The sequence below is a fragment of the Stenella coeruleoalba genome, assembly GCF_951394435.1.
Source record: "Stenella coeruleoalba genome assembly, chromosome: 12".
Taxonomy (NCBI): Eukaryota; Metazoa; Chordata; class Mammalia; order Artiodactyla; family Delphinidae; genus Stenella; species Stenella coeruleoalba.
Window position 1 is genome coordinate 69,817,589 of NC_137158.1, and position 19,101 is coordinate 69,836,689.

The window sequence follows — 19,101 nt, forward strand, 5'->3', positions numbered from 1 at the left end:
AACCAGTTAAGATGGAAACTGGTACCGAGAAGTGGGGTGCTGTTATAACAAATACCTAAAAATATGGAAGGGGCTTTGGAACTGGGTAATGGACAGAGGCTGGAAAAGTTCTGAGGTGCATGCTAGAAAAAGCCAACATTGCCTGCTGTGAAGAGACTTTTAAAGAAGATTCTGGTGAGAATTCAGAAAGCAAAGAGAAGAGCTGTAGAGAAAGCATCTAGCTTCTTAGAAAACACATAAGTAATCATGTACGGATGCTGGTAGAAATATAGATGGTAAAAGCCTTTCTGATGAGATCTCAGATGCAGATGAAGAACTCACTATTGGGCCATGGAAAAAGGCAATCCTTGTTATAAAGTGACAAAGAACTTGGCTGAATTGTGTTCATGTTTCTGTGTTTTGCAGAAGGTAGAATTTGCAAGTGATGAAACTGGATATTTAGCTGAAAAGATTTCTAAGCAAAGTTTTGAAGGAGCTGATTCGTTACTCCTGATGGCTTATAGTAAAACGTGAAAAGAGAAAAAGGAATTGAAGAAAAAATTGTTAAGCAAAAAGGAACCAAGAACTTAAAGATTGGGAAGAGTCTCAGCTTATCCATATTGCAAAAAAATGAGAAATATGTTTAGAGAGAACACTGTGGCTGACTGACTGTTTGATAAGGAGATTAGTATGGGTGTGAACCATGGACCTGACCTAATCAGCCACCCCAGCAGGAACACTGCCAGTTTGAACTGAAGGGGGAAGAGATGGGACAAGATGAAGGCAGGCTGTCAGACTTCTCAGATCCTATGGGACCTGACCATAGAGTTATTCGGTTGTGATCATACACTATTCTTCAAGACAAGAGAAAGAACGACACTTCAAGAAGATTCAGGGATTATCAGGCTGCCACTCCCACCACAGACCCAGAGTACATGGGCCCAGAGAGGGCAAGGCTGCCCCAACCTAGGGTTCAAAGGGTGGGACCACTGCCTAAGAGAGCTGTGTGGGTGAGGCCCACCCAGAGTGGTAGGGACACGACCCCAGCCTGGCACAGCTGCAGAGTCAGGACTATTGCCCCCGTAGGTCCAGAAGATAACAAGATCCAGCCAAAGAAGATTATTCTTAAACCTTAAGGTCTAATGGTGTATGCTTCGCTAGGTTATGGACTTACTTGAGACCCACCATTCCTTCCTTCTTTCTTACCTCTCCCTTTTGGGATAGGAAAGTATATCTTATATCTGTCCCATCATGGTAGTTTGGGGGCACATAACTAGTTGGTTTCATCGGCTCATAGCTGGAAAAGAATTTTGCCTCAGGCTGAATCATACTTCAGGTCTCACCCATAGCTGATCTAGGTGATATTTAGATGAGATTCTGGACTTTAGAGTTGATGCTAAAATATGTTAAGACTTTTGAAGCTGTTGGGATTGAATAAATGTATTTTGCATGTGAGAAGGATACGAATTTGAGGTGGGTAGGGGCAGAATGCTATGGACTGAATGTCTGTGTCCTCCCAAAATTCGTATGTTGAAGGCCTAACCCCCAAATGTGATATTTGGAGGTGGGGTTTTGGGGAGATAATTAGGTTTCAATGGGGTCATGAGGGTAGAGTACTTATGATGGGATTATCAAAAAATTATAAGGGGATAATGAGAGCACAACTCACACTCTGGGTACAAATACTAAGGAGAGGCTATGTGAGGACATAACCAACAAGAGGGTCCTCATCGAAAACACAACCATGCTGGCACTTTGACCTTGGACCTCCAGTCTCCAGACTGTGAAAAATAACTGTTTACTGTTTAAGCCACCCAGTCTATGGTAATCTGTTACAACAGCCCACACTAATACATTAGGTAAAGGGAACACCATAAGAAGTGCAGAGATATGTAAATGACATGATATCTACAGGGAACTACCAGCAGCTTGTTATCACTAAAGCCTAAAATACACAAAGACTGGTGAGAGATAATGCTAAAGAGCTATTGAAGGGTCAGCCCAGACTTGTGACCTATAGAACTGTGAGGTAATAAATGTTTTAAGCCACTAGGTTTATGTGAATTTGTTATGGCAGCAATAGAAAACTAATATAGAGTTTTGTGCCTGGATGTGGTACGCTGTTACATCAAATACCTAGAAATATGGAATAGCCCTGGAATCGGGCAGTGGGTGGAAGCTGGAAGAATTTGGAGAAACACGATAGAAAAAGCCTAGATAGCCTTAGACTGTTAGTAAGAACATGGGCATTAATGGTGCTACCAGTGAGGACTCGGAAGGAAATGAGGAACACGTTACTAGAAATAAAGAAAGCAACACCTGAAATTGATCTATAAGTACAACACAATCTATCAAAATCCCAGCTAACTTCTATGTAGAAACTGAGAAGCAGTTCCTAAAATTCATATGGAAATTCCAGGGAACCAGAATTATCAAAACAATCTTGCAAAACAAGATCAAAGTTGGAGGGCTCACCCTTCCCAATTTCAAAACTTACTATAAAGCTACAGTAATCAAGAAAATGTGGTACTTGCAGAAGACTAGATACAGATCAACGGAACAGAACTGAAGGTCCAAAAATAAACCCATATGTCTATGGCCAGTTGATTTGTTACAAGAGTGCCAAGTCAATTCAATGGGGAAAAAATGAGTCTTTTCAACAAATGGATAAATAAAATATAATATACCCATACAAAGAAATTTTATTTGGCAATAAAAAAATGAAGTACTGATACATGCTACAGCATGGATGACCTTTGAAAACATTATGCTGTGTGAAAAAAAATCAGTCACAAAACCTACATCTTGGATGGCTCCATTTATATGAAATTCCTAGAATAGGCAAGTATAGAGAGACAGAAAGCAGATTAGTAATTGCCTAGGGCCGGGGGATGGAAGGGTTGAAGGTGATGACTAAGGGGTATGAGGTTTCTTTTTTAGGTACTGAAATGTTTTAGAATTGATTATGGTGATAGATGTACAACCCTATGAAAATACTGAAAGTCGAAAAATGTACATCTTAAATGAGTGAATTGTACGGCATATAAATTATATCTAAGTTATTTTTTTAAAAAAAAGAGAAAAAGAAAACCACATTAGGACACATCATAATCAAATTGCTGGAAATCAGTGACAAAAATTTTTCAAAAGCAGCTAGAGGAGGAGGAAAGGACATAAAGAAAGTGAAAAGACAAACCACAAATTTGGAGATAGGCTTATTATCTCAGAATTATAAAGGACTACTATAAATAAATGAGATAAACAACCCAAAAGAAAACTGGGCAAAACATTAAATGGGCATTTCACTGAGAAATAAACCAGAATGGTCAAGAAACAAATGAAAAGATGGTTGACTTCATCAGTAATCTGATAACGTAACTTAAAATATCAGATGCTGGGAATTCCCCGGTGGTCCAGTGATTAGGACTCAGTGCTTTCACTGTGGTGGCCCAGGTTCAATTCCTGGTCAGGGAATTAAGGTCCCACAAGCTGTGCAGCACCAATAAATAAACAGAAATCAAATCAAATCAAATGTCAGATACCATTTCACATCCCCAAATTTAAAAGTCTAACAAGAATGTTTACACTTGTGATGGGTTTATCAAATAGCATAGCCACTTTACCAACAATTTGTAATATTCAATGATACAAAGAGGTATATACTAAATGTCCCAGAAATTCCATTCCTAGGTATGAATCCTAGAAAAACTTGTGTATATGTACGCCAGGATACACATACAAGAATGTTCATAGCAAACCCATTTAGAAGAGCAAAAGGTCCAAATGTCCATCAACAGGAAAATGAATAAATTTTGGCATATGACATTCTTTATGCCAATAAAAATAGATGAAATTATAGTTTTGTTCAAAAAAAAGCCTCAGGATAATTTATATTGTATAACTCCACTTATAAAGTTCAACAATATACAAAAGTATTCATAAATATGCACAAATATTATGTAAATCTATGAAGAAAGTAAAACACTCAGAAATGGGGAAGGAAGGATTTAGGGAGGGACCCAGGGAACTCAAGTTAAAAGTACTAAATACATAGGGTTTCAGAGTAGTCAAAACAGAAAATAGTTTATAATGTTTGTATTTAGTCAATATCCCATTTTAAAAAACAATCTCTACAAAGAAAATAAAATCTAATAAAAGAGATAGAAGTAGAGACAGCTAACCTTGAATAGTCTGTAAAACGCTTGGGAAGGAAGAGGAAAGAGAATATAGTAGTTAAAAAGGGACCGGGGTCAAGAGAATGTTTGGCCTTATTCTTTTCCAGAATAGGAAATGGTTCAGCAAACATGGGCTAAGGGGTGAAAACCATAGAGATTTAGAGATTACCACCGTTTTTATATAACGGTGGTAGGAGGGAGAGGAATGGTGGAAACAATTCACTGAGAGCTTGTGCTAGAGATTGTTCCAAGCCCCTTAGCCTGCCTTAGCTCATGGTGTGCTCACAGTACTATAAGGTAAGCACTATTTCTAGTCCCATTTTTCAAATGGAAAAATTGACGCACAAAGAGGTTAAGCAATATGCCCATGGTCACACATTTAGAAAGTACAAAACCGTATTCCAACCTGGCATACTTTGGCTCCAGAGCCAGGATTTTTAACCTCTGTATGTTCAGCCTTTGATTATGAAGGAGAGGGTATAACTGAGGGAGCAAAGTCCTGGAGGAGAGAAGACGGTCTTAACTAAGAGAGATACATCTGAGGCTGGAGAAGAGAACAATAAACAGCAGGGGTGCGGAAGGATGAATGGGAAGGAAGCAGTTCACAATTTATAGCCTCTTTTTTTTTTAAATGAGGTAGGATGTCAGGTTGTTTGCTGAGAGTAAGTGGGGTACAGTTGTGCTGAACTAAAAATATTTATGTATCTGGTAAGAGCTGAACAGAATTAAGACCATCTAAAGGACGAAGAGATTCACATCCCCATGATATACTATTCCAGAATATAAACCCATTGTGTGAAATGCTAGGTATAACCTCCTGCAGTAATTATTAGTTAGTTCTTCTCCTTCTTTCTCTTGACCTTGACTAGTTGAACTCAAGTACAGTAAACGTGCCCATAATGCAATCCCACTGGAAGGTATTTGATACCAGCAACCAGAGCTCAGTCAGCTTTCCTGCCCAGACCCTTCTCAAGGAAATTTTCTTTTGTATGTTGTTCTCCTGTCCTCTGCCTGAGGAGAGAAAAACATCGCTACACCCTTTTAAGGTTAGCATTTCTTCTACGTTTCTGTCTCCATAATTAGATTATAGGCTTACTCTAGGGAATAAGTTCATGCCTTACAAAGCATAAGCACATAATATTTAAATACATCTCTGTCCTGGTCATCTCAATAATTGACACTCTACACATATCTCTGAAATAAATCACAACATAGAAAAGTAGATTTTTTTCCTTATGTGCTTCCAAAGATGTATTTAGGCACATATTTAAAACTCGAAAAATCTATTTACACAGTTTTTTTAAGCATCAAGCTCTTATCTTTCTGAAGTATCAGTCAGTCCAATCCCTGCCCAAATTATCACAAATTCCAAATTAGTGATTTTTTCCTATAATTTATGAAAAACCCCAATTTAGGGAACTGTATCTGTTACTCTTTTTAATATAAATATCTTCAGGCAAAATCCACTAACATTTAGAAATTGAGAAAAATATTAAATCAGTTTTAAAATAAGTTAGTATGTAATATTTAACAACTCTATTATAATCAGCTGTAGACTTTATCATAATCAGATAATGTATAGGACATTGCCTCAATTAGTTACTTTATTTCCCCAAGTTTCTCTATATGCCATGCAATTAAATTACAAAATAAATATGTTTCAAAAAATAACGAAACCACTCAATACAGGAAACCGCAATAAAAGTATAGGACACAGGGAAACCAGTAACTGCAACGTGTGTGTTTAAAGAAAAAAAATCTGTTCAGGCGTATATTCAGACGCCAGATAACTTCTACCAGTATTCATTACACAAATTCTACTTTATTGCTACGAATGCTTTGGTAAACAACACACACACTCAAATGATAGCTAAGGATAATCATACACCTCTATTTTTGTCACAAACACTATCTTACCTGATGCCCTTTAAAACAATGTGTTTCAAATGTTTTTGACCACGACCAATAGTAAAGAAAAAATTTCATGTTGCAACCTAATATAAACATATAATCATGGAATAAAAGTGTTACATAATATTTACCTTACTAGCTTTGATGCACTCTAAGATTTTTTAAATTCTTTTTTTTTTTTAAATGCTGGTTCCTCTCTACCAAATTAAAACTCAAGATTTTGGAAAAATACTGTTCCAATTTCTTTATTTTACTCACATATCATTTTTAATAGCATGATCTTAGGTTACTATTCAGAAACTGAATATGATTTGCCCTAGGACACTCTCACAGACAGCGTATCTCTCTGCAACCATACAATTCTGCATAGGATGGAAAAGAGTGGACCACAAACAAGGGGAGAGTAAAGAAAAGGCAGACAGAACCGTCCTGCTGATCAACCAGCGTCCTCCAAAATTACGTGAGATGGTGTGGTGTAGAGGTTAGAACACTGAACTGAGGATCGAGTCCCAATTCTACCACGTTGGGCCAGACACTTTGGAAAGCTTCAATTTTCTCATCTGTAATGAATAACATGGAGCAGGGATGCAGTCTTGTGCCCACGACTCTATTCCCAGAGTCTAGAACAGTGCTTGGCCAGGTAGTAGGTGCTCAATAGATATTGTTAAATGAATGGATGGATGAGTAAGTATCTTGTTCATATGGCTGTAAGCAGGATGTCATCCAAATATGGGATTTTGTTTCTAAAATTCAGTCTGAAATAACTGGAGAAACAGTATGCTGGCAGCTTCACATTACTCTGTGATTGATTAAGTGCTTTCTTCTTTTTTTTCCAAGAAAAAAAGGTGGGGGTGGGTTGGGGGGGACAGGACTTTCTTTCTGTATTTTTCCTTCTCCACCAGCTACTCCTTATGAATGTAAACAGTATGAGTAACCCTCTCTCTACATCCAGTATATGTGTAACATTGGTGCCCTTTTAAACCACAAATGTAAAAATTGAGCTACCCACCTTCATGCATGTAAGCCATTTAACTCTCTCTTGGTGTCAAAAATTGAGATGATTGAGGAGGGTCACAGAAAGAAATTATAAGGCACAGTACTCACTTTTTCAACTTAACATCAATCTGGTAAATATTTCTATAAAGGAGGATGAAATTATTTATTTTAATTGATGCTCAATCAGATTGGATTATCCTTATTATCGATAACCTCACATTGCCCAAACAAATCAGTCATTTATTTCATTAGTCATTAATTCTTGAGTTCTTTTAAGTACAGTATCATGCCAGCTTCTATGAGGAATACAAAAGATGCCAGTCCTTGCAGTCTTAACATGATTTATCATGAAACTGTCCACTAACTACATAAAATATTATCTGATTAAGTATAATCTATATACTAGAGTCCTTAAGAGATTTGGACAGAAAGAAATGTTTACCTTCGTAAAGAAACTTATCACCTAAAAGTCCTGACTTCAGGGACGGCCAAAAATGGCAAATGATTAGCCATTTTCTTCATCCTCTACTACCCATGTCAGGCCAGTTATTGGAACTTAGATATGATCTCAGAATCTTTCTCAACACACCACTCTAGCCACAATCAAGTATGATGAAATTTATTTTTCATCTCTGGGCTCAAGCCTTGTAAGGGTTGGAGAAAAGTCTTTGCTTACATTATCTAACACATGAACCCTGTCCAAGTACACACCCAAAAGAACACGATCAACTCCTAAATCCATCAAAGAAGAGGTATTCATTTCTCTACATGGTCTAACAAAATGATACTAGTTTACTTTAGGTCTTAAATTACTTATGTCAAATGGTGACTGTATCTATAAATCCAACAAAATACTTTATCATAAAGGCTCATTCCATAACAAATCACATGAATGAAATTATAAAAACTAATGTGTTCACTGTAACAAACAATACAAAAGCACGTAAAATAGAAAATTCCAAGTTTACTGGCCCTTCTAATAGTCCATTCCCCAGAGGTGGCCACAGTTAAGTTTGGTATATACCCTTCAAACTTCTTTTATATTTACAAAAGGAAAAATAAAATGTGTGTGTGTGTGTATTCATGTGTGAGCTATACTAGTTTACCAAAATATTTCTGGCAAATTTAAAATTTGTAAATGAAATACAGTATTTAAATAATAGATGACTGATAATGCAAATTTTAAAGCCATTTAATTTTATTGTAATGCCATTTTATTTTATATCTAACATAGCTTAGTGTCAAAATGAAACACGGGAAAAATGCATTAACCCGGTGCTTTTTCAACATGAAAGATGTTCCAAATACATGTTTCATATTTCATAATGAAAGATTCCACCCAAATCTTGTTAAAGCTCAAAAAAATGGAACTTTCAATTGAAAAACATCCTGAACAGATGGTGGTACCACATAGATTGAAAAAGAAATATCTAATTTGTGTTTATATGAGAAATGTGAAACATGAGAAATGTGCACGGAGAGGCACATCCATAGATATTCATGAAAACACTTGCCCTAAAGCACAGGTTGTTCAGCAGAGAAGGAAGCTTGCTGAGCGCTTACTTTAACACTTTCATTTTATATATAAGGAAGCAGACTCAAAGGTCACAAAGCCAAGAACAGAGGCAGCACCAGAACCGCAACCCACGGTCTCTTGCTGTGCTTGCTGTACAAAACCGTGCTGCCTCGGCATTCTTTAACGTGAGGAATTGTATTATACAGATGAGGCTTTTCTTAAAATATATGTATGGTTTAAACACAATTGCCTTTGTTTCCAAATCTCACTTCTTAGCATCCTGGATGCCTCTATCTCAGGACCCCTAGCCACCCCCAAGCCTGCAATTCTTTCTCCTCTGCTCCAAGCTGGATTCTCCACTCTCTTCCATTAGCAACCCTCCCGTCGGTTCATCTCCCCTCTGCCCAGAACCCTGCCCTACATTCATCCTTAGCAAAGTCTGGAGGCTCAAAAATGGGAAATGTGGATGTGCTCATCTCCAGATTGGGAGCCACAACTGTCAGAGAGATAAATCGTAAGTCAAGGTGGCTTTAGGAAAGCCAAAGGTACATTTCTATTATTAATGATAACCAGGCCTGGGAGAGAGAATCTGATCCCCACAAACAATTACACAGCCAACGTCCTGACGCGAGTACGATATTCACAGGGAGATTTACTTTCCAAATACGGGGCAGCCCTATAATTCGGGATAGAATTTAACCTTTGAAAGCTCACATAATAGTGGCGCTCTTACTTTTGAAAACAGATACACCCTTTTTCATAACGATATCACATCAGAAGCTCAACATAGAAAACAGATAAAAATTCAACAGATGAGTTGAAGGAGCAACAAGGTAAAATACGATTTGCTTTACTTTTCCCTCGTCTCTTCTCCCAATCCACACCCACCTTTGAGCACTCCTGAGGAATCTACAGTTCCAGAGAACAAGTTTGAGAACCACTACTTTATATATTTTGACATATTCACCTTTATTAAGCAATGTCAACACCTATATAAGACAGGGTAAATGACGTGTGTGAAAACACTGTAAATTGACAATAATGGAAAGTGTTCTATTTATCTGGTGGCTAAAAACTTCATGCTCTTATTTTCCCCAAACATTAATGAACTATTTATAAATACCTTCTTCTGTATTGGATAATATGTATATTAAAAGCCATTTTTTTCTGATCACAAATGCACCCCACATGTACCCCTGGCCAAGGACTATTCCATCCATGGCAGGAGGAGGGCATGCCCCAGCACCAGCTGCTCAGGCATGCTGCTCAGAGAACCGTACCCTTCTGTGCCTCAGGTGCCATCTCCCACACACCCCCAAAATTCCAAACCTTCAAACTGCTAAAGACACTATATGCCCTTTGATCCTCCTCCAAAAACACCCCACAAAAAATTAGCCTTATCAGCTCATGCTTTTAGCCCCTCTCCCCAAAATCCCAGGCTAGGTAATTGTGCTCCTGGGGTAAGGGGTTGTTAGGGCTGGGCAGTTACCAAATACCATCCTATCCCATCCCCCCACACACACCACTCCCCTCCATCTCTCTTACCTCTAGATGCTTCTTCTCTCTTCCTCAGCTCAAAGTCCTCAGGTTCGTGGACTCACACAAATTGATGCTTGAGGAACCTATTATTATTGCAGTTGGACCTTCAGCCAGATGTTGATCCAAGTTGAGGCCGAGCCAATATTTGATTATCTCTGATAAGAGTGACTCCAAGTTCACACACCTCTACTGAAGCTAAAATTGGTGTAGTTGCCAAAATAGTACTCAAAAGTACTAGACTTTCTCCAAAGAGAAATGACCTCCAATTTGGGCGAGATGATCATAACTAAATAAATCAAAATCATAAACATCTGACATGTGGCTGACAAATATAAGTAAAGGCTGGTGGTGATATCTGGGAGTCTAGGAAAGGAGACTTGAAGAAGAGCGTTTCATCCGGCGAGGCGTCTCTACCACGTGCAATAACGTGCAAGGGGGAGGCTGGCCGGCCAGCCCGCCAGCAAAGAAGTCCTTGTTCATGAACAGGTGAAGGGCATATCATAGGCGTCCATGGCTTTGCGACACTGGCACTGAATCAGTCAACTCTTTTGTTCTCTTTTCTCAGCAAGTAGCCCTCCAGCCTTTAACTGGTTACCCCTGCCGTGAGGAAAATGCCTAAACCTGGCTGAGAAAAAGTAAATGGGTCTGCTAGGCACTTTCATCTTTCAGCTATAACTTAATAATCTGAAAATGGGATGCGTTAGATTCTTATGAGTTAACTTAGTGCGACCCAAACCCACAGGTCCTGCTAAAGTGCATCCAACATCTGGGCGAGACTCAAGAGCCTTTGTGTCTAACAATGAAGGTCCCAATCAAAGTCCTCTCCCAATACCTCCCCTCCAGTTCCCTTTCCCAGAGATCCTGTGATTTCCTCATCTCTAACCCCTGTTCCCAATAATAAAGAAGAATCACTTATACTTTGACAAAACTATTCACACCCCTAGCCCTAATTCTAACCCTAAGTTTCCCAGATATTTTTAATATATTTAGCAAATGTATTCAACAAATAGATTCTGCCTATCATAGTCACTCAAGAAATCTTCTCTCATGTCTTGTGAATTTCCGGGAGCCCGTCAGAGGAAGCTTTGTCTTGCCACTAATATTCTTCCATCCTGAAGGCTTCCCAGCAAGTAAACATGCTTTAGTCTTTGGGGATACCTGGGGTGGTTCTGGGGCATCAGCCTCGAGGCCTCAGTTATTTGTACCTTTACTCTTTCATCTCTCTATCCCTAATGCCACCCACTGTTCCTGCATCCCCAGGTGATGGGGATTTGAAAGGCCATTCTAACCCTGCAGCAAGGACACATCCCTTCTCCCCCTCCAGGAAGCTTTCTCAAACTCCTTGAGAGCCCTCTGATCTCTTCTTTTCAGGAGACCGTGCCACACCTATTTAGCATTTACATTAATTGCACCCTAGGCTAAATGCTGACTTTCTACCTTCCAGTATCACCTATAGCATCCAACACTATCCTGGGCACATACATTTTTAATTGCTTGATTGAGAAGGTCAAAAATGATGAATTGAAAGATATGAAATTGGGGGCCATCTGCACCTGAAAGCAGAAAGGTCATCTATGAAGTTTAAGTATACTTCTTCATGAGAAAAAATGAACCAACGATGAGGGGCTACTCAAAAACATTCTTCCTTTATACATTTCTGTATCTTGTACAATAAAGAGATTCTTGGTCATACTTTTCCACTGCAAATTACCAATTAACATCCTAATTAAAATCTGACCCACATCTAGGAGCTCTCTGTACGGAGCCATGATCCCTTCGCCCCCCACCGCTTCAGGGACCAGACACATGTATGTGAAAGGGGATATGCTAGGAAATATTATTTCTGCACCAGAACCACCAGCTGCAGATGAAAGCAGTTAAGTCGCTGAGCAATAAAGCTGACGATTTTTTCTAGTAATATTACAACACATTACTGGAAGTTGGAGAGATGGGTTCCCCCTTTGAAAGCTCTTCCATGTGTGACTTCCTTATGGCTTCCCCAGTCTTCCCCTACCCCCTGTAGGAACTGACTCCCACCTAATAAACCTCAAAGAAAAATGTAATTTATGTAGAAATCAACAGTAAGTGGAAAGTCACTGGGTGACAGTGTGTGTAGACAGTTGTAACAGATGCCCATGATTACAGACTCTGTGCCTTTAAGCTCCAGGGAGAGTCAACCTCAGTCATAGTCGAATCAGCAACAGCATGAAGCAGGAGAAAGGCACAGGGCTAAATTGCAGAAGACAAAGCTTCTCACTTCAGTTCATCTACCCATTAGCTTATATGACTTTAGCTGCTAACGTTTAGCAAGTCAGCCTCTCCCAATTCCAGTTTCTTCAGCTGGAAAGAAGAACAATGCTATCTGCCCAGTTTACCAGTGCTTCCACTGGGATCCAGTTAGGTTAGAGAAGAAAAACAAGAGCAGAGGCCGCTCCTGATTGAGGCTTTATCACAGCCAGGTGTCCAGAATTACAGCATCATAGCTGTTAATCCTCACAAGCCTCCTGTAGCTCACATTAACATCTTCATTTTACAAATGAGCAGACACAGCTAGTTAAGGCCCTTGCCCAAGGTCACTAGCTAGTAAATTATTCAAACTCAGGGGCTCTTTAGCCTATGCTTTAAGTACCACATTATACTGCCTCTCTCCGTTTTTGAAATAAAATTGAAAACTAAGAGTCTATAAACATGTTCAATCAAAATGTAAGACAACAGATCCCCAAAGAAGCTGGCAGCCATATTTGATTCACCCATTTCTTTTTGACTCTTTTCCCAGTAAGTGCTTACTTCCGCCCCTTCCACCAATTTTTTTTTCTTCCACCAATTTTGTCAAACTCCTTTCTCCTCCTGAACTCTTTCTTCTAGTTATTCCCTTTGTATTCCTCTTACAGTTTTCCTTTTATGTCCCTCTATTAAATCATTTTAAGCTTTCCTAATTAACACTATGAGAACCACCCCAAAAAAGTATAACCTTTAAAAGTGCATGTAATTAAAAGAATTTACCTAAATATTAAGTGGAACTAAATATTTAGGAAGAATGTAGAAAAAAAAAGAATGTAGGACACATTTACATTTTTTCTTTCTGTTTGCTTAACAACCTTTCTTGGATTAACTTTAGACAGAGCTGAGACTTTTACGAAGGTAAAATGACAGAAAGCCTAGTAAATTTTTAAAAGAGTCATCATGAAACCAAAGTCATTTCTACTTTAGACTGTCAGCATATAAGTACACGAGAATGTCATCAGATTGAAAAATAAGAACACAGATTTGACTACACACAGAATCCTAAATTCTCAGAGCTTTTGCAGAAGGGCGTTATTTTCCCATTCCAGTGCTGCCTCTGATTGATGCCCTTCCCCCAAAACTGATGGAGCTTCTCTTTCCTCTGGGCCACACGGCACTTTGTTCATCCTCTACCTGTATTATCATCATAACCGGGTTCTGACTGGCATCTTCACATCAGTCGCCTCCACTAGACAGACATGGCTAGGGCAAAAACCAGCATTTTCCTTATCTTTGTATTTTGAGCATGCTTACAATCAAGGTCCTCGGCACAAATTTGTTGAATAAATGGAACAAAACCTCACATGCAGTAGAAAAACATGCAACCTCAGACAGACTGGGGTTATCACAAGGCAGGACACATTGGTGATTACTGGCTCTTGATGTGCCTAAATGAAAATAATATAAAGCCTTTGGTTTTGGGGAAGAGGAAATATACACGGTGCATTTTTTGAACCGCCATCCGCAGATGGGGCAGGCTGGAGCTTGCCCGCTTTTCATCTGGACGAGACTGATTTTCTGAGTTACAGTTTACACCAACACTGTTACAGATCTGATCACCTGAAAACAAACCCCCTGCTTTCCTTTCCAGGCATGGTGATTCTTCCTCTCCCCTCCCCTTAGTCTACACATCACTTGCAGAACAAATGCATTCGTCCTTTGTTGCCACTGCACCAGAATTTTGTATTATTATTCCGATTTCTCCCTTTTCAGCACACTACCACACATCCCATACTATCTTATCTTGAGAACAAATTCTTAGGGGCTACTTTACAGATGAGGAAACACTGTGCTTAAAATTTGCTCGATGCCACGCAGTAGAATCCAAGTTCTCCTACCTCCTGCTTCCTAACCAGGCAACCCCCAGCAAAATCCCCAGGGAAACTTTTACAAAAATGCCCAGGTCAGGGTTTCAGCCCCACCACCTGTGATTCAGGACCTTTGGGGTGGCCCCAATAGGGCTAATTTGAAAAACTCTCCAGGTGCTTACGAGAGGTGCCTCAGGTTAGGCAGCCCCGCACCAGACAACATAAATCTTGTGTGTCATTATGTACTCCATGAACACTTCGGAGTCATTTCTTCTTTCTTTCAAAGATAGTCAAGACTACGATATTGAGGTAGCTGCAATAGTTGTCACTTGACTCATTTTTCTCAATAGAACAAGGGGCTCCTGTGGACCTCCTTCACACTTGGTAAGTGAAACTAGTACCGGGGGTCGTTTTCCCTCGGCAACCCTCCCCCACCAACACGCACACACACACGCACGGGCGCCTTCGCTGATACCAAAACAACACAGCTGCGCACCTGCAAACGCTACCCCGACTACCTTCACCCAACAAGGACACCCTGCCCCCGTCATTCTGCTGTGCGTCGCCTAGGGTGCCCGGGGTGCCACGGCCCCCGGTCCCTTTTCTCCTTAAGTCTATGGGGACTTCCCTCGCCTCCACTCTGTCATTTTCTTCCCATCAACTCAGTCTCTCTGGGGACGAGCTACGCTTGAACTTGAGATTCTCACGTTTGGGGTGGTTCAGAAATGATTACCCTTTGGTAACGCAGACCTCCAGCCCCCTCCGCCCCCTCAGCCTCTGTGCGCCCTGAACTTGGATCAGGCAAAACACGCCCCCCGCGGGAGACGGCGGGGCGAGCGGGAGGTGGCAGCGCCTCCGCTCCCTCGTCACCGTCACCCGCCCCGCCCCGCGCAGGAGCGAGCAGCCGCGGGCTGGAGAGAAAGGGGAAGCACGCCCCGAGCCGCACAAAGGCGGCCGCCCGCGGCCCGGACGCCCCGCAGCACGCCCGAGCGGCCTCGCCGGGCGGCTTGCACCCTGCGGCCGCCGCGCACGGGGCACCTGCCGCCCCGCGGCCGCCTGCGCGCCCACCCGGCCCCTCGCGCCCACCTGAGCGCCGCGCCCCCCGCGCCCGGCTCCGGCGGCCGCCCCGCCCCGCCGCGCGCCTCACTTTCTCGTCCTTCCGACTCGCCGCCGAGTTTCTCTTCCCTGCAAAGTTCCAGAGCCGGACCCCGCGGCCTGGCGCCGGCAGTCGGAGGGAAGCGGGCCGGGCCGGGCGGCCGCGGGGCGAGCGGCGCGGCTCCGGCTCGGCGGCGCGGAAAAGGAGAAGGGGAAGGGGAGGAAGGGGCGGGGAGCCTCGGCGGGGTGATCCCCTCCGACCCCAGCCTGCCCGCCGTAGCTGCTCCGGGGGACTCGTGCGCTGGTTTTCCGCCCCGGCGTTGGCCGCTCTGCCTCTCTCCCAGCGACACCGTTGGCATCACCTCCAGCTGCCAAGAGTTCGGGCTCTGGGGTCAGGCTGCTTCGGTTCAAATCTTGCTCCACTGCTTAACAAGTGTGTTATATTACGCAATTTACTTCACCCGTCTTTGCAAAATTAGGAAAAGAATAGTACCCATCCGGGACGAATTGAGATTTTGTGGGGCCTGAAACGTAAACAATGGGGGGAGGGGTGTTCTTCAAGGGAAGATAGGAAATTAGATGCAGGACTTCGGGGGGGACTCGTGTAAGTAAGGGGGCCTGCTGCCGAAGCCTCATTAGCTTTATGTGTCAAATGCTCTCCGTCAGGTTGTTGCGAGAATTAAATGAGGCGAACGGCGAGAAACGTCTGGAATGGGGCCTGGCACACTCAACAGGTGTTGTTTATCGGGATGATTTCCCTGTAACCGGTCAGGTGGACCTGAGAGGGGAGGAAATGACACTGATTGTCAATTATGTGACAGATGTTTTAAGTACACATAATTCATGCACAAACGTTACGCCAATTTTACAGCTCAAAAATCTCAGGCGTAGAGAAGCCATGTAACTTGCTCGTGGCCCATGGTCACACACAACCCAATTCTGTCACATTGCAACTACCCGGTTTTTCCACAGTTCCACCTCACAAATGTTGATGTGTAAATATATCACTATAACTTTATTGTTTGAGCAAGAAAAGAAGAAATTCCCCCCATGAGGGAACGAAGTGCCTCAGCAATACCTGTATTTCTGAATTTTCACTGCAGAATTTCCCCAGCTAAGTACAGCAGCAAATGGATTGCCCTTGAAACTACACGGCCTGCGTGTGAAGTACCCTGCTGCAAAATCGATAAATGGCTTTACTTAAATGTGTTCAGGTCACACATTTGCTTGCTCGGCTAGCATTATGTGTTTACTTTTTCTATCGATTATTAATACTACTGCAATTCAGATTAATGGGTTTATAAACTATCCCCAAAGGGCTTATAAACTAAGACAAACAATAGCATAATGAAAGGAAGTCTCCTTGTATAAGGCACTTAGAGTATAAAAAATTACATACTTTTGAATCTCTCTGAATCTCTACATCTCTTTGTTTCTAGTTGTAGTTACCCTCCATTAACAGCTGAAATCTCAAAACTGTGTAAATGTCTCTTTTCACACAGATAGCTGGGATTTGAACCCAGTTTTGCTTGAATTCTAAACCTTGGCTCTTTTTCCTACACTTCAGTGAGAAGAGAAGAAACTAACAAAAATACACAAAGTCACATGTCTTGCAAAGTGGGAGAAAAGAAGATATCAATTCTAGTAGTTATTTTCTTAAGTTTCTATAGCAGAAGAACAAAACGTAAAGCTTAGACCCACAACTTGCTTTTGTAGAACGAGAAAAAGTGCCTAGTGTAGTGCCAGGCACATAACAGTATATTTGTTGAATGAATGAATTCATAAAAGAATTAATGAAGTGGTACTTGGTGGTGTTTTTTTTTTTTTTTTTTTTTTTTTGCGGTATGCGGGCTTCTCACTGTTGTGACCTCTCCCGTTGCGGAGCGCAGGCTCAGTGGCCAGGGCTCACGGGCCCAGCCGCTCTGCCGCATGTGGGATCTTCCCGGACCGGGGCACGAACCCGTGTCCCCTGCACCGGCAGGCGGACTCTCAACCACTGCGCCACCAGGGAAGCCCAGTGGTGCTTATTAAGTCAATGGGTGTTGATTCTTGTAAAATGACACCATAGCAAAGAGCTTTTTCTTTCCCCTCTATTTTTTCTCGCTGTCTCCACTCTTGAGTCACTATTGGCCAATAAAATGTGCAAATCAAATTAAGAGGGAGCAAAAGGAAAAAGGAGAGAACAAAGAATAAAAGGACCATAAGCAAGAGTGGGGGAAGAATGAGGAGGGACATCCTTTTTCTTGCCTGTTTCTCAGAGGGAAAAGATTTTATATCTAAGAAATATGAAAAAAAAATTCAAAAGGACGTCAAATCCTGTAAATTGTGAGGTCGAAGCCATAGTTTTGTTTTTATTGTATTTGTGCAAAAAACCCCACAATATTTTGTTAAGACAGAAAATAAAATACCTGCCTCTAAGCAATCCGTTGGTGCCTCCCCCCCCCCCCCAACTAGTTAGTCACCTTGTGGCTTTGGATGGGCTGGGGGATGGGAGGTACAGGTTTAGATAAAAAAGGCAAGTTCACTACCTCTCCCTCAGGCAGGGAAGCATTCATGCAGGAAGTGAACTTTCAAAGACTTTCAAAAACAAATTCAATAAAGGAAGTGAGAGAGGGGGCATACATGCAACTTTCAAGGAATAGGTGATTTTTCAGAAATTCTGAGGAGGGGATGAAATGGTGGCTCTAATGAAGGGAATCACAGTGAACATTTTAATGTTTACCCAGGCAAGCTGACTCAGAGTCCGTGCTCTTTAGCCCATGCAGTTAAGCACTTCCAAGTAGAGCACGTTAGACCATCTGATGTAGATACAGCAGGCTGGAGAGTAGAAAAGGAGGGGGAAAGGAACTCTAGGTGCTTTCTTAAATGACCTGCAGAAGATGTGAGGTTCTTGAGCCTAAATTTAAAGCAAAGTTTAAAGAAATGGGGGAAGGGGATCAAAAGGTCAAAAACAAAAACACATGTGTTAAATGAATGAATATGTTGGCCAAACTGCAATCTGAGTCACCTCTTACAAAAAACAAGAACACACAATTGACTTTACTCATTCAACTTTCATTCAATAAATATTTAGTATTTTTAGCCTTGTATTTTTTTATCACAATGTATACATATAGCTCATGAACGAATAAACATAAAGTTAAGCATATTGAGAGAAAATAACTTCCACTCTGCATTTTTTCATTGCGCACAAGGTCAGCTTTGATGCTCAGCAAATGAAATATAATTTTTTCAATTTTTTTTTTTTTGCAGTACGCGGGCCTCTCACTGTTATGGCCTCTCCCGTTGCGGAGCACAGGCTCCGGATGCGCAGGCTCAGCGGCCATGGCTCACGGGCCCAGCCACTCCGCAGCACGTGGGATCTTCCCGGACCAGGGCACGAACCCGCATCCCCTGCATCGGCAGGCGGACTCTCAACCACTGCACCACCAGGGAAGCCCCCCTTCTGTATTTTTAATAGATGAATAGCAAATCACTTATGGTATAATTCTCTAACAAGACCAAACAATAAATGTATTACCAATAAAAAAATATACAATGATTAAAACGGATACTTGTCTCTACTCACAGATTTCAAGAGTAAGGTTATAAGACAGTATATCCTGAAGTATTATAACTGTTTTGTTGCAGCAAAGCTATGGAACAACTCTATTAAAATTACATCAAAATATAAAATGCAAAAAATGGTGGAAATGCAAGGAAACGTTGACAAATCCACTACTTGTTGGAGGAGGTCATCGAGAGGACGTGACCACTGGTAGACTTGAGAGCTGGACCTGGGCAATCAGAGGGCCTTAAC

The 19,101-nt window shown here is 41.5% G+C and overlaps 1 protein-coding gene across 1 annotated transcript in view; it reads left to right on the plus strand.

Moving 5' to 3' along the window:
* The window catches only part of LOC307195503 (uncharacterized protein), a gene marked incomplete at its 5' end in the record, with an annotated part of 35,406 nt that extends 16,518 nt beyond the window's left edge, over positions 1–18,888 (plus strand). The window contains 4 exons of the mRNA XM_079939621.1: positions 406–502; positions 14,956–15,735; positions 15,969–16,036; positions 18,555–18,888. Coding sequence (XP_079795747.1) covers positions 406–502; positions 14,956–15,735; positions 15,969–15,985 — 894 coding nt within the window. The 3' untranslated portion in view covers positions 15,986–16,036; positions 18,555–18,888. The remainder of the gene's footprint in view (positions 1–405; positions 503–14,955; positions 15,736–15,968; positions 16,037–18,554) is intronic.
* Between the last annotated feature and the right edge of the window lie 213 nt (positions 18,889–19,101).